Genomic DNA, 24,181 nt, shown 5'->3' with positions numbered 1-24,181 from the left:
AACTATGTTTTTAAATGTCATAAATTCTTAAAATATCAACCCCACTTACCTCAGAACACGGAATGAGGGTTTCAAACTGTTGATGAAGTTCCAGGAGCTGAATTAATTCTGCTTTTTTTTTGGCCTTTTCTGTAATTAAATCAATGTAATTTTCAGGGTTTTCTGCAAATGAATATGCAGCATCTCTGCAACTGAAAGTGTAATACTTTTCTTTATGTTTCAAAATTCCAATTGCTGGATTTCCTGAAAATTAAGGAAAGGAATGAGCTATGAAATATTAAGTGACTGTGTCTGTAATACAACCACGGAACCATTTCCTTTATACTCCATTTTTAATATATTACTTAGGTTTTAATTTTGATAAAATGTTACAAAAAGCAATTTTAAAGTATATTTTATTAAATTATAGTTTATGTGAAATTCATATTAAATTAATTAATTTTTTAATAATGTTATCAATAAAGTTAATTGTTCATGATAGAAAGTATTTTCTACTGTGAAAAGTTACTACATAAAGTATGGATTATTAAATATCCACATACTTTTGGGGAGTTACAGTGAAAACAGTAATACTGTCCTACTTATTTGTTCTTGCATTTATTCAACAAATATTTATTGACCCTGTTCTTGGCACTGAGGATACAGAACAAAACAAATTTCCCACACTCGCCAAATCAATATACCATAGGCCCGAGAGAGATCAGTGCTACAGAAAAATAATTAAATAAAGCAGATTAAACACATAGTAAAAGAAAATCAATGGAGGTTGATATTTTCAACTGGGTGATTCAGAAAGGCTGAATAAAAGAAGGGCAATATAAATAGCAATCTGGGGGATGGAACATCAGTGAGGTCATCTGAAAAGGACTGTGATCTCTAAGTCACAGTATCACCTTAGGATTTAACTATTGTGGTCTGCAGTCTCCCACGGGAGGAGGGAAGTGCTACAGAATCCCTCTGAGGCAGTGCAGGTTGCTGCTGCCCTGAAAATAATGTAGTAAGAAATAATGTAGTAAATAGAAATAAAGTAGTCAGGACTAGCTTACTCAGAGAGAATTCCAAAACCCAAGGCCCACAAGCTCTCTACTTTTTTCTTTTCCCTCTTTCTTAGAATCATAGTTTGTGGACACTGGAAGGGCCCAAACAGACCCCCTAGTTGTTCCTTCGCCTTTTCCTGACTTGGAAACTGAGGTCCGTAGAAAGCATGAGATTTGCTGAAGTTACTCAGTTCACTAGTGGTACAAGTAGGACTAGCAACCAAACTCTTCTGAATCCTAGCCCATAGCTTTTTCAACCACATCACACACCCATGTTTCTCATATTTGTGTCTCTCATGACTCGAAGAGAGGGAGGGAGGGAAACAGGGAGGGAGAGGGAAGGAAAAGCAAAAGGGAAAAAGAGAAGAAAGAAAACATCTATCTACATTCCATTGCTCTGCTTCTTCATGGATCTTAACTGTTTTCTCCTCAGTATCAATGACACTCACAGGGGTCTGGGAAAACTATTTTATCAGTTTCCCATGGTAAACCTTTCGTTAATCCCATTGCGAAAAATCCAATACCATAAAAATGAGTCAATTTATGTGTTCTCTAGCCTGTATACACACAATCCAAATAATTATTTGTAATAAAAAAGAATACCCAACTCTAAAATATAACAAAAGAAATATGAAAGAAGAAAAGGAAGGAGGAGCTTAATGGTGTAAGGGAAGTAAGACCCACTCTTGTGAAACTTTTCATTCTAGCCCTAGCCAACTTCTCGTTATCCCAAATTCACAGAGGACTTTATGGATAATAACTTATTTCATCTCTATTTCTGGCTTACTGTTTGTTTTGGAGAAGCTCTAGTAATGTCAAGAGAAACTTATTTGATAAGAAAATGGCCATTTCCTCAGTGGTACCTATCTTATCTAATCTACGTTAGTAGAATGTAACCATAAAGTGACAGAGAATATTTTTAAATAAACATATCAGTCAAATTAGTGTTGCTCTTTCAAGTAATTCCTTTGGAAGATGATATATTTTAGCAATGTCATGTAATATTTCTGCAATCAATCAATGGACATATGAGTCAGCTCCCATTTATGATATTGCAGCATCCATATTTTACTATACACACATTCCATCACTTATTGCTTGAATTATAGTTTCTTGCTTATGTCAATATACCAGATTATACTGTGAGTATGTCAAAGATGAACACTTTGTCTGGATCATCTTTGTAGCTCCTTTCCTAGTTCACTATTAGATCCCATAAAGTTTTAAAAACTTTAAAAATGAAGTGTGATAGCACTTCATTTAAAGAAAAAAAATTAAGGAAGTGGGATCAATATTATTTCCAACAATACCTGGAAGGAGAAGACCATCTGTTGTAGCAAATGTATAACCACAAAATCCCCGATACTGAATTAACAATTTGTCAAAATTTGCTGTTGTTTCTGGGAAAAACCATTCTTGCTTTCTGAAATCCACCAGATGTACTCTTTCTTCTAAAATCAAAGAGAAGGACAAGAAAAACTTTATTCAGTGGGAAGAGAAACAACCCAAGGAAATGAGCAGAAGAAACTGGCTGCTATGTGATTAAAACAGAGATAGATCAACTTCAAGATAGTGCAGCATTTTATAGCAGGTGGCAAAATACTTTGAATATGATGCTTACATACTAGAACTATTGCTTCTTGAAACAGTTGCGAATATTCCGAACAGAAAGAGTCAAGGAAATACCTCTTTGTAACTTAATTTTCATAACACAGTGTACAATTTTTGTTCTTTATAAACATTCTTCCTGGTGTTGGTTGGCTAACCTACTTACATTTGATAAGCAAATTGACTAAATTTTTTACACAAATGAAACATGCATTTATAAAACATTGACACCAAGATTCTAAGCTGTCACAATCCTACTGCACTTCTACGCCTCTGTCTATATCCAAACAGCAGACACCACAAATGACTTTGCGCTACAACTAGAAGTAAATGCATACTTTGGAGAAAATAAACCTTCTTTCTTTATTTTCTCTTATGCTGGAAAGCCCTGAACAGTTATGACATGTGGCAAGTGAAAATTAAGTTCTTTCAGAAGAAGATTGGGTCTCCTAATTCACTGAAGCAGTATCTTGATAGTGTTCTAGTGAATATGAAGTTTTAATGTATGATGAGAAACTACACTTCTAAATCTAAGTTGCAAGTAAAGTGTCTTGCCAATATGGTTGAGTTTAATATCTACTGCTAAAGTGACTTTAACTTTTCAATTAACTTAGTAATTGCATAGACTTGCTGTTTTAATAAAAATAATCAGTAAGAAAAACTTTAACTATAAGCATGCCTTTGAGTCTCTTTGATTTTGTTTCAGATTTTATGTTTGTTAGTTTAAGAATGGAAACTGCTGCTTTATTTTTATTTTCCACTTTTACAAAAATAGAATTTGAAAAGAAATTTGGAAAGTAGATTATATAATTTCATCTTCTGGACAAACTTTCATTTTAGACAACAACTCAAGTGCCAGACTCTATTTTGGCATTTCTCATAAATTTTAAACTGTCTTTAAGAAACGATGGACTAAAAAAATAAAAAGAAGTTCATTTATAAAAACAGCCTTTCAAGAATCAATGCATCTCTTAAAGGATTTAAAATAAGTTCAATTATTTTTACAAAAATAAAATTTATAAATTTCAACTTGAATCTGAGGTAGTTATATGGCAAATAGCATTCCAAAGAAACAAAATTTTATTTGCAACAAATATAGGAAGGATTAATATCCTTTTCTACTACAGATCAATAATAAAAATCACTAATATTACAATAGAAAATTGTAAGCACAGAAAATCATTGTCAACCACACACTAACCATAACATTAGGAATGGTTATTGCTGGGTAGTAAGATATACAGTTTACATCTTTTAGTTTTCCAAGTTTTCAATAATGAAAATTATCTTACAATCAAGGAAGATGTTTAATACTTTATCAGAAAATACAATGAGAAAATTTTAAGACAAAAGAGTGACATTATTCTAGAGGTGATTTTAAGAGGACAAGGCAATAATGGATGATTTCTATTACCCATGTGTTCTTTCAGTCGACACATATCAGTTTTCACAGTCACTCCACCAAGAAGATCTTGCATTACTTTTTCAGGAAAGAGCAGTTCATGAGTGCCTAGAAATAGCTCAAGGTTGGTAGTTAAATTAGTGAGGATACCAACCAAAACTGTTTCATCCTGAAGACTAGTCCACAGGTTGGAAAGTGCAATGAAGACGGGCTGAGGAAGGGGAAAAATATGTTTAAAATGTAATGGTTTGATTAAATTATAATCAATGTAGTATTGAAAATAAAGAAATTATTTCTTAAGATAAGTAAAAGTCTCATGAAGTTAAACAACAGAATCAAGATAGAAATGGGATCCATACGGTTTGAGAAAATAAACTTGCATTTTATTTCAAAGTACCTTATTTTTATATGAATATCAAAAAATTAATTTAGTCAAAAAAACCAAACACATTTGATCACGTGGCTCTATTTCCAAACAGAAGACACCACAAATGACCTTGTAGCTATAACTAGAAGTAAAGGTATACTTTAGAGAAAATAAACCTTTCCTCTTTTCCTGACATGCCTGAAAGCAGAAAGATTTATGGGTGTTTCACCTCAAAAGGTCAAAGGGAAAATAACTCTTTTTTTACATAAAAAGGCAAATTTGACTCATAATTAGACTTATATGATGCTTCATATGACTCAAAAGGACATGGAAGGTTAAGCAATATATCTTGGGGCATGTCCTGTGAGCTGCAAGTTAAAGGTTTTAGGTAAGTGAAATAAAATTATTTTACTTGTATAAAAGTCACTGACTTATAGAACAAACAAAAAATTAATCAGGCTCAAATTATAAGGTCTGTCCAGAATGTATCCATCCATGTAATATGAAAAACAGAGATATTTATTGAAGAAGACACAAGAAACATTGTATACAGGAAAATGACACCTCAATACAACTTCAAAATAGGGACCTTAGGACCTCACAATTTTCTCCCACTTGCCAGCAGCTTCTCTGTCATATTTTTCTGAATCTCATCAATGGTCTGAAATCTCCCTTTCAAAGGTGATTTTAGTTTTGGGAAAAGCGAGAAGTCACAGGATGCCAAATCTGGGCTGTAGGGGGGCTGAGTCACCTGGGTGATTTGATGTTTCACAAAAAAACTGCACGAGATGTGATACATGAGCAGGCACGTTGCTGTGATGAAGCTGCCAATCATCAGTTGCCCATAGCTACAGATTTGTGAATCGTCCAAATAATTTCCGCAGAAGAATGTTCAAGCTTAACACAAAATTTGATGCAGATTCGTTGTTCTACTCGCTCAGTCATTTTTAGTGCAATGGCCACACAGTACACGTGCTCACTCAAGGTGTCTAATGCTCCCACTGCCTAATACAGTAAAGTCATCCTTGTTCATGCATATGCATTCCAGTCCACTCACCTTGGATGCCAGGTTACATCTATGTCACACAAACCATTCTCATTATATTAACAACAGCTGGACTTTTTCCAGACAGACCTCATCATGTTAGTGAAACAAAGCCTTTAGTTTCTTAGTTGTTAAAACCAAATATTGGGAATGATTATGGAAAATTACCAAAGCCTCAAAATGCTCTATAAAATACTGCATGTGCATCTTATACCTCCTTGGGGCTACCAGATTTGTTCATAAAATGATGCAGATAATCTGAAAAATCAGCATAAATGAAGGCCTGATAATCAAAGTGATTATTATCTGTCTTTTCAGAAAAGTCGCAAGTTGTATCACCTCTTTACTGAAGGCAGTTAGAAACCAGCTACTGTGAACACATATTGAACACTGAATTATGGATTTTTTCTTTGCCACAGCCAATACTGATATTATAGTTATTATTACATATATCTGCATTTTCTTTAGTAGCAAATGCCTACCAAGGGAATCCTGTCATCCTTCTTACACTATTAGTACAAAATAACCATGAAGAACAGGATCAACTTGTATAAAATCAATATTACATTTTTAGTAATTAAATACAGAGTTGGGCAAAAGTAGGTTGACAGTTGTGCGTATATGAAAGTTTATTCTTGTATTATTATTTATTATAGGGGACCGGTCCACATGGCAATGCGAATGTAGCTCAGCCCTGGTTCAGAAAACTGACAGGAACAAGGAGGCACACAGTAACCAGGCCGCAGATTGGCTTTCCCATGGGAATTGGGCCCACATTTTATTTAGGCTGCTTCAAAGCTTGTTTTTGCTAAAACTCCCTCACCCTAAGCTGAAAACAACAGATGTTTAGTGTATAACCTTGAAGTAACTTCTTAAGGTCTATTCTGAGCTGTTTCAAGGACAGGATGTGGCCAGCTCACCCATCCTTATCATCCCCTTGTATGCACAACATTCTTTTCTTTGTTATCTGAAACCAACAATCGTTTAAAGCAAGTTTAGCATAACAATTTATGACTCTTGGATGTAATCCACGGAAAAAGCAATAAAAGCCTATCCAGGCAAGGGTTGAGATGCTCTCTCACCTAGAGAGTCGCCACTCTGTCCCATTTCTCCACAAGATTCATAGAGATCATGTGAATTTGTTCACCTTCATCCACAATGCCACAGACACCATTGGCCAGAGTCTGCGACAATTTATTAATTATTGTATTATTTTGCATACAAACAACTGTCAACCTACTTTCGCCCCAACCTATATAATTTTAATCACTTCTGATTCAATTTTATAGAACCGAAAAGTTTATTCACCTTTAAATAAGGTCAAAGTTGATGACAGATACTTACAAAGACTTGTGATGTTGGGACAGCTATCTTCGAGTTCACAATCATTTTTAATTGTTCAAGTTGGGCTCCTAACTGCTTTGTCACCAATTCCACTTCTTGAGCACAAGTAATTATTTCTGACTATGAAGACAACATGATTTGCATTAATATTTTAATAATTTCACTGCGAAGTCATATGTGTTTTAAATCCTACCTGCTTCCTGAAGGTAAGCTCAGTGAGAGCAAGGATTCTTTTCTCTGTGGTATCCCCAACACCGAGGACTCTACTGGAATATGGGTGGTGCTCCAGAAGTAATGGTTGGAGGATAAATTTTTTAAAACACAATGGCTATACATTTTCTCAAATGTATACAGGAATTCTTTGATATTCAGTATAAATACAATTACATTGAATTCCTAAGAAGTGGATCATATGACACAGCTTTGCATAGCTGTTATTTTTCCATTCCTGAATGATAAAATTAATGAGGTATTCCTCTGAAAACTATTTTGATACCAAAAAAAATTTTAAATTACATTCAAAAATGTAGAAAACCTTAAAAATCTCAGCATTGAAAGAAAAATTATATATTTCTGATAGAACAGTAGTAATATAAAAATAAGATGCTGAATACTGAGTCTAAAATAACTGCTAACAGTTATTCTTACTATATACTAAGCATCATTTTAAATACATAAGTACAAAAAGGGGTAAGCACAAATTAAAAAACGAAGGTATAGAAAGGTAAGTAAATTGCCCAAGGATATACAGCTAATAAGAGATAAAATTATGTTTCTATTCCAAACCATCAGAGCCCAGCCCAGCTCTTACACATTAAACTGTACAGCTTAAGATGTGATCAGAAATGGTGGTGGTATGGGCTTATCGGTACAGTGTAAAAGAGTGACATTTACTTGAAGTGAAAAAGCACATACGAGTTTTTAATTATCTATAGCTTAACTATATGCTTCACTAGACTATTTTTAAATAACAAAAAGTGATTACTTAATAAGAAATATCAAATATTATTACTGTACTTCAAGTAATAAAAATTTTTAGTAATAAAAATTTTTATTCAAAAATGAAACATGCATCCTGTTTTAATTTTACCCATACTTCTCTTTAAGCATCTTCCTCCCTCTTGTTTCATTCTCCCATATAACATTATCTATCCTATCTAATGGAACTTTTGTCTGCCTCACAGAGGCTTATCCCCCTAGTCTGTTAGTTTTGTTTTAGTAATCAAATAGGAAAATGCAGTTCTTAAAGTCTTTAGATTTGTGTAACAGCAACAAGAAACAGAAATAAATCTATGTACCTTCTCCAAAGTAAAATTTACATTCAATATATAACACTTCTTTTTAAATTTTTTTATTACATATAATTATTGATTTTAGAGAGAAAAACATCAATGTGAGGGAGAACCATCAATTGGTTGCCTCTGACAGGAGAAAAAACTTGTAACCTTTTGGTGTACAACATGATGTGCCAACCAACTGAGCCACACTGGTCAGGAAACATAGCACTTCTTAAAACTTACAAAGATATTCTAGGTCTTCTTCCTCAAGTATGTTTTTAGGACCATTCACAGGGTAGGTACACAGAACTTCTTTATTTTACCTGGTAATGAATAATCACTCTGTTTACATTTTACCAAAAAGAATTTGCTCACAGCCATGATGAGGTTTTAGTTGAAAAGTTATTTCTAACAACTAAATAGAAGGGTATCCTGTGCTTTGGATTAGAAGAATTAATATTGTTAATTTATTACTCCCCAAAGAAATATATGGATTTAATGTAACCTCTATCAAAATTCCAATGGCTGTTTTCACATATGTAGAACAAACAATCCTAAAACCTGTATGGAACCACAAAAGACCCCAGACAAAACAAACTTGAAAAAGAAGAACACAGGTGGAAGCATCACACTTCCAGATTTCAAACTAGATAACATAGCTATAGTAATCAAAACAGTATGGTAGTGTCATAAAAACAGACAAATAGATCAATGGATCAGAATAGGGAGCCCACAAATAAGCCATGCTTATATATATATATATATATATATATATATATATATATATATATATATATACATATATATATGGCCGATTAATTTACAACAAAGGAGGCAAGAATATACAACGAGTAAAGGATCGTGTCCTCAATGAATGGTGTTGGGAGAACTGGACAGATACATGCAAAAGAATGAAATGGGCCACTATCTTACACCATTCACAAAAATCAACTCAAAATGGATTAGAGATTTGAATGTAAGACCTGAAACCATAAAACTCCTAGAAGAAAACATAGTTGGTAAGTTCCCTGTCATCAGTCTTGATGGTAATTTTTTGGCTTTGACACCAAAAGCAAAGGCAACAAAAGCAAAAATAAAGAAGTGAGACTATATCAAATTTAAAAGGTCAGCACAGCAAAGGAAACCATCAACAAAACGAAAAGACAACCTACCAAAGGGAGAAATTTGCAAATCATGTATCTCATAAAGGGTTAATATCCAAAAATACATAACAAACTCATAATTTCAATGGCAAAAAACCAAATCCAATTTTAAAAATTAGCAAAGGGTCTAAATAGATATTTTTCAAAAGAAGACATGCAAATGACCAATAAGTACATGAGAAGTGTTCCACATCACTAATGAGGGAAAGGCAAATCAAAACCTACCATCTCACACTTGTTAGAATGGCTATTACCAAAATGACAAGACAAAAGTCATGGCAAGAATGTGGAGAAAATGCATTGTTGGTGGAGATGTAAATTGGTGCAGCCACTAAGGAAAAATGTATGGCACTTCCTCAAAAAATTAAAAAGGGACCTGTCTTATGACCCAGTGATTCTGTTTCTGGGTATATATCTGAAGAAACGCAAAACACTAATTCAAAAGACTACGTGCCCCACTATGTTCACTGCAGTGTTATTTATAATAGCCAAGATAATGAAGCAACCCAAGTATCCATCAATAGACAAGTGAACAAAAATCTAGTGGTACATATACACAATGGAATATTACTTAGCTATAATAAAGAATGGAATCTCATCATTTGTGGCAGCATGGATGGACCTAGAGGGTATTAGGTTAAGTGAAATAAGTCAGGCAGAAGAAAACAAATACCATGTGATTTCACTTATTTGTGGAATCTAAAGAGCAAAATAAACAAAGCAGAAACAGACTCATAAATACAGAGATCAGACTGATGGGTGCCAGAGGGAGAAAGTTTTGGGGACTAAGTAAAAAATACCAATTGGTAGTCACAAAATAGTCATGGGGTGTAAAGTACAGCACAGGGAATATAGTCGGTAATACTGTAACAAATGTATGGTGCCAGGTAGGCACTTGAAATATCAGGGGGACCATTTTGTAAAGTATAAAATTCAGGTGTACAGTATACAACCAATATGATGTACACCTGAAATTAATATAAAATAATATTGAATGTAAACTGTAACTGAAAAATAAAAATTTAAAAACAACACAAATATACATTAATTATGCAGCAAAGTGAATGTGAAGGGTTCTCATCCCCACCCTACCTGATGTTAGTACGAAATAGTCATAATGAGTGCTGAGAACAGGAAATTAACTTTCTCAATAACATGAGAAGCAAAGAGCTTGGAAATGATATGCTGGGAAAAATAAGAGCTCTTCACCTTATGCCCCTACCAAAATGTAATCAGAGCTGTTCTGCTAAAACCCTAACGATGATGATGACAGAAATAATAAACATCATCAGTGGCAGTGCTATCATCATCATCAACTTATTAAGCTCTTACCGTGTGCCAGGTAATGTTGTACCTTATTGACACAGTGGAGACTATCAATAACCCCATTTTACAGATGTGGAAACTAAGGCACAGAGAAGTTAAACAACTTCCTCAAAGACACAGATTTAGTAAGCAGAAAGGCCAGGATTAGAACCCATGTCATCTGGTTGCAGAGCCTACACTCATCACTTACACACTCTACCCAGCTGTCCCTCTAGCTTTGAGAGTGAGAGGTCTATGAGAATTTAAGACTGTATGTTAGTTGGTTGAACATGAATCATGACTGAAAACTGTGAGAAGATACTATATAATGAACAACATTCTCTATAACATTCTCACAGTGTGTGAAACAATTTCCCAAGGTTCGTTCTTATGATACCTCTTCCAAATGCATAAGGCAAAAGTAAATGTGAGGTCTACTCCTGTGGACCTCTATACACTTCAAGATAAATTGATTGTAAAATCCTCTCAGGGCTAATAGACACAAGTCAATGTTAGGGGAACATCTACCCTAATGGATGATTTGGTTTTGAATAGTTGACTTAGAATCCTCCATTCTGAAGGCAATTAGATGGTAGTCAGTTGTAAGGACCACTCGTAGGTTTTTGCAATGAAGTCATGTCATCTTGTTTATCTTTCTGTTCTCTACAGTGGTGGTCAAGAAAGAAGACAGATCAAGTGCCTCCAGAAGAAGAATCAAGTTATTAGCATACCAGTTAAAAAGATGAAAGGACCAGAACACATCATGTTCTATCCCTCAACACATTAGTACTCACTCAAAACAAAAGACAGTTCCACCAACCCTGAGTCTCAGGGTTACTGGAAAGTAGAGGCTTTGTAAAGGTAAATAGGGACCATGGGATGAATGTGTTAATACACACACACACAAATATTTGGCCAAAAACTTGTTTAGCTTTTTCTATGAAATAAAAGACACATTTTTTATTTTCACCAATAACTTCATTAATTTGGATATTTTGAGTATGTCAGCTATCTCTCGCTATTGGCTTCGAGTGGGTAGAGGTCAGGGGTGCATAAGACAGCCCCACAGCAAAGAATTATTTGGCCAAAATGTCAATAGTACCAAGAAATTTCACAAACCACTTTTGAAACATTCAATCAGTCACAGCACCTTCTCCACACACTGCACAAATCTTTTTTTTGCATTTCAGTTGTGTTTTTACTTGTCTTGAAATCATAAAGCGTAATAGACTGAAAATGTTGTACATCTTCTTCCATCATCAATAATAAAATGGCTACACAAATTCACCAATTTTGATAAGCCTTTTTTTAATGCACACTGATATGACAGCTGTCACAATGCAATCTAACAAAATTATTTTGAATGAAGTTAAAGACAACTAAGCACCACTAGAACCATTGTATGGAAAAAACTAAACACACTTTTTGGCCAACCCTATATATATATATATAATCATTACATTGTACATTTTAAGTATCTTACAACTTTGTTTGTCAAATTATACCTCAATAAAGCTAAAACAAATAAAAATAAAAGGTGATTGGTGGGAACATAGCTTGCTGTCATGACCTTATGAATAAACTGTGCTCCCTGGAACCCTGTGTTGCCATGAGGATGTTCCATGGTGAAAGTTCTCCAGTGCTTTCATCTAAATTCCTGTTTTACATTTTTAGGATCCTGAGTAGGTTTCTGTCTGAAAGTAAGGGCTCTGCTTCTTCAAAAAAGTTCAAAATCACCACTTCACCATATTTTCCAGCTCTTTGGGGATATTGTTTGGCTTGTTCAAAACAATATCCCCAAAGAGCTGGAAAATATGGTAAAGTAGATCTAAAAACATTAGAAATAAAAATCTTTTCCACCAATTTTTACAATAAGAACAAATAATGACATGAAAATTATTTGAGTGCCAACTACCTGCCAAACAATACATCGGATACTTGGTCTGAATGCAAATACTGCAGTATTACTCACACACAGTCCTGGCTGGTTTGGCTCAGTGGATTGAGCGTCGGCCTGCGAGCTAAGTGTCGCTGGTTCGATCTTCCAGTCAGGGCACATCAGAGAAGGAAAACTCTGACTCCAAAAAACCTCCGCTGCCTTGTGGCATACCTCTTCAGGGGAAAGGCTAAGGGAGTAAACCCCGACAGAAAATCCGGAGCCGGAGTCCCTAAGGCGGTTTGACGTTGTAGTCAACACCGGCAACTCCTGCGGCGCACCTGAACCCAAGCTGTATTGACTCCGTCTTTCCCTTGGATCCTTCAGCTGTGAAGAGAGGGGGGGTCTGCTGCATGGGCAACAGCAGACCCTCCATATCACCCTGCCCAGGCTCTGTAGCTTCAGCTTCACTGGAGAGGACACTCCAGCGTCATCGCAAGATGTCAATTCAACACGGGAGGAGACAGATACCGTGTCACTCCCGAGTCGGACTGCACAACCATTCTCGGCGGTGCAGATAGACTCTTAAGAAGCTACACCATCATCTCTCGAGACGGACGGCTGCCGACGACGACAACTCACACACACATTCACACACACACACACATACACATGCACACCACTTAACTACAGCATGCTAACAATCATACTACTGCCTACCCAACAGAATCAACAATTATAAAATCAACTCCTACCAATATATTTTCATTAAAGGCAAAATCCAACTTCCCCATTTCTATTTTAGTTCCTGGTCCTTCAGACACTATATAAACTGAGCAGTTATTAAGGTTGCCTCCTTTATCAATGACCTGGTTCTACCCTTTGTTTCAGCCCCATAATATCAAAAGAGTTTGAGGCCAGATCTTATGACATTAACTTACCAAAATGATCTGAAGGAAGATCTCATACTGTCGCACATTATAGAGCACTTCTTTTAACATATATGGCTGCAGTTCTACACTCATGAGTGGGTTCTTTGTTACTTTCTCAAGGATGGCTGTGTAGCGGTATGCCTGTTCTTGGGCAATCTGAAGTTGGGAGTCAATACGCTGAGTGGTGGCTGGGATTGCTTCATGGAGAATAGTGGGCACTGTTTTTAAAGATATATTAAGAGAAATATAAAGAAGTCTAAAAAGAATTAAAAAGAAAAAGCCTAAAAATGGTCATATTTTGAGTATTAAGTTGAGTTATTTTTTATGTCAACCAAATTAATAATGATGAGTCATGTATTTCATGGTTCCCAGATCATGGAAAAAAGAATCCCCCCCCAAAAAAAATCCTGTCTAAATGAAAGATATTGTTATAATAATAACCAAAAGATGGAGCAGATCAGCCTCTCCCACTAACATACAGCAGAGACTGAAGAATTGACAGGCTTTGGTATTATGTGCTATTGACCATGTGCCTCTAGAAAAGTCACTGTATCTTTGCTTCTGTATATCTTTTTTTGTTTGTAATAAAGAACAAAAGCATGCAACTTAAGAAACTCATTGGGATACTGAAAATAACAGAATAATCTAGCAAAGTAGAGAACTTTATGAAGAATGGCTTTTTTTAGGACAGTATTTAAAATGCAAAAATTTACCCCATTATACAAGATCAGTGATCTGGTGAAAGATACTAATCCCTTATCAGTGGGCCTATACATGCACCAAACTCCTAAGGAAGTTCTTTCTACTGGTAGGTCCTTGATGAAATATTTCATGAGTACTTGCAGACTTATAGATAATAAATGCATATTACAGCATAGTAAATGCTCCTGAATTTAAAGTTTTGAAGGTATCTCCTCTTGAAACTTTTTATCCCCTTAACTGCATCAGCAACTGTTTTATTTTCAGGGTGATTTCTATTTTTTAAATCATTGAGTTTTACTCCTTTTTGGTTACTTGACTTGGAGTAAAGTACACAAAGCCCAATGAATGGGGAAGACTGGTTTCTGGACTTGCCCCCTCATTAATTTCACGAATTCACTCTCCTATACTAGCTTCGTGACACATAAAACTTAAAGTCTTGCCCCAGCAAAATTAAAAATGACTACACATTATGAAAAGTAGTTGTGACTGAAGTACAATCAAACCTGAAATCTAAGAATAGTAGTGGTGTATTGGGTATTATTTTCCTCATGCTGCAAGTTAAATTTTAAACCTGCATAACCTATAGAATTGACCTCATGATATACCTACAGTACTCAATGCCTTCTCCTCCCTTTCCAGTGTCTCGGTTAAATAAACGAATTCCAGTAACGATCATGGAGAGTTCTTTCAGCTGGCATTCTTTGTCCTTCTTAGAAAGAGTTAGGAATGTCCCAAGTTCAGCTTGAGGAAAAACACTCTGTAGGGCAGCTAAAACAAGCCACAAAAAGGATAAGATGATAAAATAAAAATATCAGAATTAAATTACAAGTTTTTTACAGCAGAAGGTTAAAAGGCCTGTCTTTATAGAATTATTTACATGATTCTTTAAATTTCTGATACCTGATTATAGAACACATAACAAAATTTATCATATATTAAAGCTGGGCTACTGAAATACTGCCATTGCCTCATGTCTGTTTTTAATAATGAAGCATCCACCAGTAATTTTTAGCAATGGGCATTAAAATGAGCTTTCTAATTAGAGCTATGAGTAGAAAAATTGACGCTTTAAAATAATTATGAAAGAAAACCATAGGAAGGTTAGAGATCTTGCCTATTCTTTGTCTTAAAGTATGAAAGTGGGCAAGTCTTCCCTGGGGATAAAACAATGTCCTTTTCCATCATCCACTTTAGATGACAGACTTAACTCTTTTCCTTAGTATAAAATCTCACTTTCCAGTGGTACCCATTACCCAGTCAGCCCGGTCTCCTTAATCATACTGCCAGTGTCTCTCTAATAAGGAGAAGGAGTAGGTCCCTGGATATGTACAGCTCTAAAATATTAACAGTATTCAATTTCCAGAGGTGCTACTTCAGTTTTAGAGTTGATACATAGTGTAAAAGGATTCTGGGTAAGTTTTAACCTTATTTGTGCTGATTTTGTTTTCAGATAAAACGGAATCTTCAACACTTGTAATCTAATACATTTTGTAAGACTCAGTGTTCATATATTTTCACTTATGGAATGGAAAAAAAATTTTTTTTACCTGTTGCCTCTCTGACAGTCTTTATATCTGTAGGGGATCCAATCCCAGAATGCAGTAACACATAGCTGACAATCTTTCGGTAGAGGCTTTCCAGTTCTTCTCGAGCACATGCTCTGTTATCTGTAATTTCTCTGGTAACAGAGCCTAGTTTAGAATCCATGACCCGGTGATGTTCTTTAAGAAATTCCTCTAAAATTGTCAAAGGACAATATTCTATATATTTGATACTTAGAATTCTTCTCACATAAAGAAAGTAGGATCAGTAAAAAATAAAAAAATGGCTTGGGTACAGCAATTCTACTACTGCATGAAAACAACTATTTTCATAAGATGTCATAATAAACAGTGTCCAGCAATTAACCTCAAAAGAAAAATCTAGTGGAAAAGATTTATTACAGCAATTTAAATGGCATACTTGTCAAAACACATAAGACTTTACACAGACATCCCAAACAGTAATATCAAAGGGCTAAAACCTCCCAAGTAAGCAGAAAGTATACAAAACAATTTAAATGGGGTTGGCCAAAAAGTTTGTGTGGTTTTTTTCTGTAAAATAAAAGACACATTTTTCATTTTCATCAATAACTTTATTGATTTGAATGTTTTGAGTATGTAGGCTATCTCCCTTGTGGTAGAACATTAATTGTTCTCAATGTCTTGATTTGATCACTATCAACTTCAACAGGTCTACTTGACCATGGAACATTGTCCAGCAACAAATCTCTAGCACAAAAGTTTGCAACCACTTTTCACACATTCAATCAGTCAGAGCACCTTCTCCATACACTGTATAAATCTTTTTATTGCATTTTTACCTTTCTTGAAAAAATGAAGCATAATATGCCAGTAAAGTTGCATGTTTTCTTCCATCTTCAATGTTAAAATGGCTACACAAAAATTCATTAATATTGATTTTTTTTATTTAATGCACATTGATATGACAGCTGTCACAATACACTCTAACAAAATTGTTAGTTTCTAATGGAGTTAAAGACATCTAAGTGCTACTAGAGCCATCTTACAGAAAAAAACAAATGGATTTTTTGGCCAACCCAATACTATAAATGTTATAATATAAACATATATAGTATAAATATAAGTACTATATATGTAAGCTTTATGTAAACACATATAGTATACATATAGACATAGCGTAAATACTTCTGTTCAATTATATGTATTTCTATTTTAGTTCTAGATAAATTTCCCTTCAATAGCATTACCGATAATATCATGTTGCATCAATAAAGGTCTCCCTCTCTCTCCCTTCTTCCCATGATATGATGAGGTCTATACTTAACTGTGGCAGCACAATTCACCAGCAGCACAATTCTTGAAACTAATTTAATAAAACACCTCATTTTACTATTATAATATTTAATATATTAATGATACATAGTTCATACCTATACTCTTTTTACAAAAACAGAACTTTTTGCAATTAAAAAATCTAAATGATAATGTCATCAATTCCATGATCATTTATTGTTTAAAATTGTTATTAGTAGGCAAAGAAGCAAGATATATGATTTTACATATGTAGCATAAATTAAAGCTCAATACATAGAAGAAAAAAAGACATTGAAAATTAACAAATGGCTAAAAATAATTGCATTACAATGGTGCACAGGTAGTGTAGTCTATAGAGGAATTTAGTTTCCTTTTTCTCTTGTTTCCAGTTAGTCTGTGATGCAGCATTAAACTATTTACATAATAAAATATGTTCTAAGCTTAAATTTACCATCATTTATTTCATTTTTGTGTTACTCATATAATTTAGGTAAGCATTGTGAATTATAATACAAACCATAAACCAAATATATATATCAGCAAATTAAAAACTTTAACTTCAATGGACTAGCTGTTTTAATTTCTAATTATTATGTATTAGAGGTACAACAGTTAAAACACAATAGACTTGGAAACATAATTATTATGGGTATAATAATTAGAATTCAGTTTTAATGCTCAGAAAGGCCATTGGTGTTTTTCTCCTTTAGCATTTCCAACATTATCATATTTTTCAAAATTGGAAAAAAAATTCAAAAGATAAACCAAAAAATTAAACCATTCATTGTCAACCAAATGAAGCCCTTGTTACCTTAAATACAATATGAATCTTTTAAGAAAGCATATAAAAATTGGTAGATACATGTTACCTCGATTTGTATAATTCATATCAAAGTAGACTTGCATCTTAATGGTGTCCAGGGATGGATTTTTACTGTCCAGTAGCCGACTCACACAAAGCTAGAAAAGAATACCCATGAATGCTTCTAGTTATAGTTTCTATAATGACCTGAAGTATTTTCTAAAGTTATTTTTTTAAATAAGGGAAACATCAAAATAATAGTTTTTAATACTTATCTACCAATAACCCCTTACTATTTTTTTTGAGGACTTCATGCTTTGTAATTCACCCAACTGATGATAGTTATTAAGTAATAAGTTATTTCCCAGAGTTAACCACTATCACCATACCCAGGTGGGTTGATAGTCCAGGTGAAGGCAAGAAACTTGACGTTTTGGGAAGTCTATACAGTCTGTGAGCAAATGTCCCATAAAGTATGTCTCCTGTTCAGAGCTTTTCTAGAGTTCCTCAGTCCTACTTAATCGAGCCTTAATCAACACTCCTTCGCTGATGCTGGAGGTCATATGCATTTTATAAAAAGCTGCCGCAGTTACCCTCCTCTGCTCACAAATTTCTCAGGCTCTGACTTCTAGTTTAAAATTTTCTCCTCTGGTCTGTTTTCTCCTATTTTTTTTCCCCCTGTCTGCTTTGCCCCTTTATATTAGATGATCAACCTGAATTTTTCTTTTCTTCTTTCCTCTCCTTTCCTCTCCACCCCCCAACTCCACTCTTTCCTTTCTCACTCTTTAGTCTTTATATTTGCAGTTGGCAAGCACAGCAGCAGCAGCATATGACCTCCCCCCACCTCCCCAGCACCAACCCTGGGTGGAGGGAGGAGAGAATGCAAGAGTGAGGACTGGACACTTCATCTTTATGAAACCTGTGCACCTGGATCCCTCCAAGCAGAGAAGAACTGTTCTAAACACGGAATTTAAAAAGACTACCTCATCCAGCTGATTTTTTGAAATATATATATATATGTAATATATTTTATTGATTATGCTATTATAGTTGTCCCAATATTCCCCTCTTTGCCCTCCCTCAGCTCAGTACCCACCTTCCCTCCAGCAATCCCATAGCTTAGTTCATGTCCATGGGTCCTGCATATAAGTTCTTTGGCTTCTCCATTTCCTATGTTATTCTTAATATCCCCCTGTCTATATCATTCCTACCTATTATGCTTCTTAATCCCTGCACCTTTTCCACCATTCTCCTCCTTCCCTCTCCCAGCTGATAACCCTCCAGATGATCTCCATATCTATGATTCTGTTTTCTGTTCTGCTTGCTTGCTTAGTTTGTTTTTTAAGTGCAGTTGTTGATAGTTGTAAATTTGTTGCCATTTTAATGTTCATAGTTTTAATCTTCTTTTTCTTAAATAAGTCCCTTTAATATATCATGTAATAATGGCTTGGTAATGATGAACTCCTTTAGCTTTACCTTGTCTGGAAAGCATTTTACTTGCCCTTCCATTCTAAATGATAGCTTTGCTGGAGAGAGTAATCCTGGTTGTAGTTCCTTGCTTTTCATCCCTTTGAATATTTCTTGCCTGCAAAGTTTCTTTTGAGAAATCAGCTGATAGTCTTATGGGAACTCCTTTGTAGATAACTCTCTGCTTTTATCTTGCTGCTTTTAAGATTCTCTTTGTATTTAACCTTTGGCATTTTGATTATGATGTGTCTTGGCGTGGAATATATATTTTTTATTTAAAATTTCTTTTTGCCCTGGCCAATGTGGCTCAGTTAGTTGGAGCATTGTCGCATAAACCAAAAGCTTGCCAGTTTGATCCCTGGTCAGGGCACATATCTAGGTTCCTGGTTCTATCCCCAGTTCAATCACCAATCAGGGTACATACAGGAGGCAACCAATCAATGTTTCTCACTCTCTAAAAGCAATGAGAAGTAATGTCCTCAGGTGAGGATAAAAAATTAATTAAAATTTTTTTCAATTACAGTTTACATTCAATATTAGCAAGTGATTTTTCATTGAGAAAAAAATACAACAAACTTTGTCATTTGAATTATGATATACATTGACAGTTAAAAGTATATTGAGCTTGATGCTTTCTAACTTAGTTGAATTAGAGGAAAAAATTAAAACTTTTTTTTTAACCCTCACCCAAGGATATTTTCACCGATTTTTTTTAGAGAGAAGAAGGGGGAGAGAGAGAGAAACATCAATTCAAGAGAGAAACATCAATTCCAAAGAGAAACATCCAAGGGCTGCTCCCCCTCCCCCCACACACACCCCGCCCCACCCCGGGACCAAACAATCAACCCAGGTAAGTGCCCTGACCAGGAATGAACTGGCAGCCCTTTGATGCACAGGGTGATGCTCTAACCAAATGAACCACCCACCACAGCAAAAAAACTCTTCTTGAGACATGAAAAGAAGAAAAATATGTCTGCCCCTACTTGATTCTCCTCCATGGATTTCCAATAAAACTTCTAATTGACTGCCAGTCATTACCCCTTTGCTAAGAATGGGTTTAAACCACATTTAAAATCGCCACAGAGAAACCCAGCTCTAGGGTGCCTTGAAGAATCATGGAATCTGTCCTTAGTGCATTATCATTGTAACAACATTATTCCCTGCTCAGGCCCCCAAAGCTCTTTCTGACCCCTCTAGCATCTGCAAAAACACCTGTGCTCCACTGTGTGAATTGCTGGTGGTGAGAGAAGATGGGGACGGTGAAAATTTTCTCTGTCATTTGTTAGAGCCCAGAAAATATTCATATACAAGTTTGGGAAAGCTTGCTTCAAGTCATCTGTGTAAAGAAGGGAATTAAAACCATTAAGCCCAGAACTTTTTTAAGTGTTGCATTTTTGCTCTGGTCACTGTCACCCACTTGGTTGGAAACTGAAAGGCTGCAGTTTCCATTCCTGGTCAGGACACATTCCTGGGCTGTGGGTTCACTCCCTGGTGGAGGTGCCTACAAGAGGTGAGGGATGGGCCCATACCAGAGGCAACCCATCTGATGTTTTTCACAATAATGTTTCTCTCTCTCTCCCTCCTTTTCCCTCTCTCTAAAATCAATAAGCATGTCCTCTAGAAAAGATTTTTAAAGTTGAATTTTTAGAAAATACATTTAGGAATACTTAGAAAATAAATATTTAAGCACCTAAATCCAATAAGTCAAACTTAAAACATACAAAAAATAATAATGTCAATTGGTCTTCAGGCACATCTATTTGTTTTCTACTAGTTACTTTTTCCTTTAAAATTGAAAAAAAATTACACCGAATCATTAATTATATGAATTTTAATTCAATACTATGTAACTTTACAGTATATGATGTCAGTTAATAATGTTCTGAATGTAACATTAGATTAATAACAAGGTGTCTCTAAAATACTGCAGCAGACACTGCTACCAGCCAGTATCCATACCACTTTTTCCTTACTAAAAAGGCCCCAATTTGGATTGGGGCAAAGATTTGCTCAAAAGAAGAAGAAGAAGAAGGAAGAAGAAGAAGAAGGAAGAAGAAGAAGAAGAAAGAAGAAGAGGAAGAAGAAGGAGGAGGGGGGAGGAGGGAGGAGGGAGGAGGGAGGAGGGAGGAGGGAGGAGGGAGGAGGGAGGAGGGAGGAGGGAGGAGGAGGAGGAGGAGGAGGAGGAGGAGGAGGAGGAGGAGGAGGAACCTCAAAACCAATATCCCAGGCTTACTTGAAATATTCTGGTCAATCAACATAAACAGATGGGAGAGATCCTGGGAGAGCTATTATTTTCCCAAAGGAAAGTAGAGACCAAATTGGCACACATATTTTGCTCTTTGTCCTCCCCCCTTACAGCTATCTCAAGGTGGAATAAGCTATCTTGTAACCCTGGAATGAAATCCACATTCATGATGGTGACTCAGGAAGCCAGGAAAAACAGCTTATGTACCTCCAGACTTTGTTTTAGGAGAAAATAAATAAATCCCTCATTTGTGTGCACCACCATTCGGTGGGTTTTTGTTTCATGGAGCTGAAGTCAATGATGGCTAACACACATACTATACTTAGATTGCAAATAAATATTTCAAAATTTGAGACTTATTGGATAATCACCTTAACAAGTTTCTGCACATCACTTTTTATGAGGGTTCTATCCATGTTAAAGCCATTACTTGGGTCCAGAACAACAGCTTTCACCTGAGAGTAGGAAAGAGTCCATTAAATAATTTTATTTTGTATTATTATGAAATTAATATGTTTCCAATTTTTTAAGCAACTGCCTCTGACAACTCAGGAGCTGATTATTCAGCTTTCTTATTACCCAGTTTATCAGTACCTTCATCAAATTTGAATATGGTGTTAGAAAAATTATATGGAGAAATTGGTTAAAAGCAATGGCTAGATTTTAGATTGGGAAACTATTTGAATATTTTACTGTTTTTATTGTATATTGTTAAATGAAAAGCAAAAACAGACCAAGGCTATGAGTAATTTTTACAAGTGAACAAAAACATTGTTATAAAAACTCTGACACAATACATTATTGGTGTTTCTAAAACTCATCAAGCCCTTCTAAATCAGTCTCTATAATTCTAGAATTGACATGTTTTAGAGACATTTTTTAAAGTAATTTTTGCTAACTTTCCCAATGATCTCAATATATTTTGAACTGAATAACATTTAGGAAAGCTTCACGGATTTTTAAGAGGAAATGGGCACCACTTAAAAACATTTTTTAATAAAGCAGCAATTCACAAAAATATTAATTCTTACCATAAAAGCAACCAGAGTTTCAGAAGGTATCTCTCCATGGGATGCACATTCTTGTCCTATTTCTCGAATGATATTCTTTATTACACTTTCTGCCTGAGTGGGAGGCATTCTGGCTAAACAAAACAATAATTGGGTTTTTAAAATATTATGTATACATTATTTTTCTTCTTTACATTTCTCTTTATATTTCATTTGTAAAGAGTCATACTATTACTTATTGACTTAAAAGTATTTATTAGCATGTAGGCCTCTCCTGTTTTTCATTAGTTAATTTGTTTTGTACTTATAAAAATGAAGGACTTTGTTGATGAAAGAGAAATTGGGATTTCAAATGACTGAGACATTTCCTCTTTATTTAAATGATGGTGATCACCAAAATAAATTATTATCATACTTTTAAATTTAAAAAAGGCTAAACAGTATGGGGGGAGAACTAATGAGAAACCCCACCCCAACCTGTGTAGGTGGCAGAGTACAACTTTAAAGAGGAAATGTTTATTCCCCCACATTTACAAAATGACCTTTCATAACTATAAGACTTTTGGAAAGCCTTATGTTTCTCAGATCTAAATTCTCTTTACTGCATATCCAAGCTGGAGTTCAAACTCAATTAAAAACATAAAAACCAAAATTGAAAACATATTATGAGAGTTATGCATTATGAGGAAAAAACAGACTCCTGGTTATTAATTCCATTTACTATAAGCCAGGAAAAGGTAGGTTTTAAAGGTTATGGAGTGTCCGGATTTTCTTGACTAGCAGTAACTGAGCACTGGGAAATTTAGCATGTAGAGAACAAAGGCAATCCCAGGATAAGGCTAACTCTCAGCATTATTAGTGTTCTGGTAAGGTAGCACTTGGCATTTGTCCAGTACAGCCAGATTGCCTGGGATCCATCGTGGCGAAGACTGAGTGCTATATATTTAGTAGTCAAAATAGAGTGTGGCAGACGCGCTTAAAATAGCAGCTTGTAACGAGTATTCCAAGATTAACCTCCCTTGTGCGCCTGCGTCTGTATGCGGGGCCACGGTTGACACCGCTCAGTACCCTCCCTCGCCCCACTCTCCGAAGCACTGAATTTCACGGGTTCTGGCCCTCGGGGGTGCGAGCGACGAGGAGCAGAGACAGGAAGGTGAGTCGGAGTCCTAACCTGCGGAGCTGGGTGCCTTTAGACGGAAGTGGCCACTTTTTCGGCTTTGCTGCAGCGCAGTGGGAGGAGTCCTGACTGACAGAACTCAACCGGGCTGGACGGGATCCTTCAGCTGCCGGGCCCTGCAGGCTGCCCTGCGCTCGCCTCTTCACATCTCGGGCTCAAGGACACAGAGACCCGACTGGGCTGACCTCCGCCAGAACCTAGAGCAAGAGCCGTTTTTATCCCTTTGTTCCCCGGAGCCTTCAGGGCAGCTGGGCACTCTTCGCTGCCGCAGCCTGTAACCATGGAGACCGAACGCTTAGCAATCAAGGGGGTGGGGCCAGGGTATGGGCGGAGCCAACCTTGTGAGTCTGTCGCCGAAGGATGAGCTGGAAGAATTTTGAAAACCAAACAAAAACACATCGGCCCAAATCCCAGGCTGAGAAAGGCAAGTTCACTACATTTCAAGGTTAAGGGTGTTAAACACAAGATTTCTTCTTTTTAAAAAATTTTTCAAAACAATTTTCGCAGTGGGAGACAGTGGTTTCTTGTGCACATTTACACGGCATCGACTGTGGCAGGGACGCGGCATCGCTTCTGGCAGAGGCC

At 35.7% G+C, this 24,181-nt stretch overlaps 1 protein-coding gene across 2 annotated transcripts in view; it reads right to left on the bottom strand.

The window, feature by feature from the left end:
• CFAP206 (cilia and flagella associated protein 206) overlaps positions 1 to 23,888 on the bottom strand; it is a 32,846-nt gene extending 8,958 nt beyond the window's left edge. Inside the window, exons 1-11 of one of the 2 annotated variants that reach the window (XM_090280537.1) lie at positions 23,591 to 23,888; positions 22,441 to 22,553; positions 21,781 to 21,864; positions 17,765 to 17,855; positions 15,606 to 15,794; positions 14,668 to 14,826; positions 13,366 to 13,574; positions 6,804 to 6,923; positions 4,060 to 4,258; positions 2,348 to 2,488; positions 50 to 243 (exon numbers count right to left, since the gene is read on the bottom strand). In XM_090280537.1, the coding sequence (XP_090136663.1) occupies positions 50 to 243; positions 2,348 to 2,488; positions 4,060 to 4,258; positions 6,804 to 6,923; positions 13,366 to 13,574; positions 14,668 to 14,826; positions 15,606 to 15,794; positions 17,765 to 17,855; positions 21,781 to 21,864; positions 22,441 to 22,548 (1,494 nt within the window). In that variant the 5' untranslated portion in view covers positions 22,549 to 22,553; positions 23,591 to 23,888. The remainder of the gene's footprint in view (positions 1 to 49; positions 244 to 2,347; positions 2,489 to 4,059; positions 4,259 to 6,803; positions 6,924 to 13,365; positions 13,575 to 14,667; positions 14,827 to 15,605; positions 15,795 to 17,764; positions 17,856 to 21,780; positions 21,865 to 22,440; positions 22,554 to 23,590) is intronic. The other variant, XM_090280538.1, reaches the window with a different exon arrangement.
• Positions 23,889 to 24,181: the final 293 nt, after the last annotated feature.

This window comes from Furipterus horrens, unplaced genomic scaffold (genome assembly GCF_987537825.1).
Source record: "Furipterus horrens unplaced genomic scaffold, mFurHor1.1.pri manual_scaffold_6, whole genome shotgun sequence".
Classification (NCBI taxonomy): Eukaryota; Metazoa; Chordata; class Mammalia; order Chiroptera; family Furipteridae; genus Furipterus; species Furipterus horrens.
This window is presented reverse-complemented; position numbering and strand designations above follow the sequence as displayed.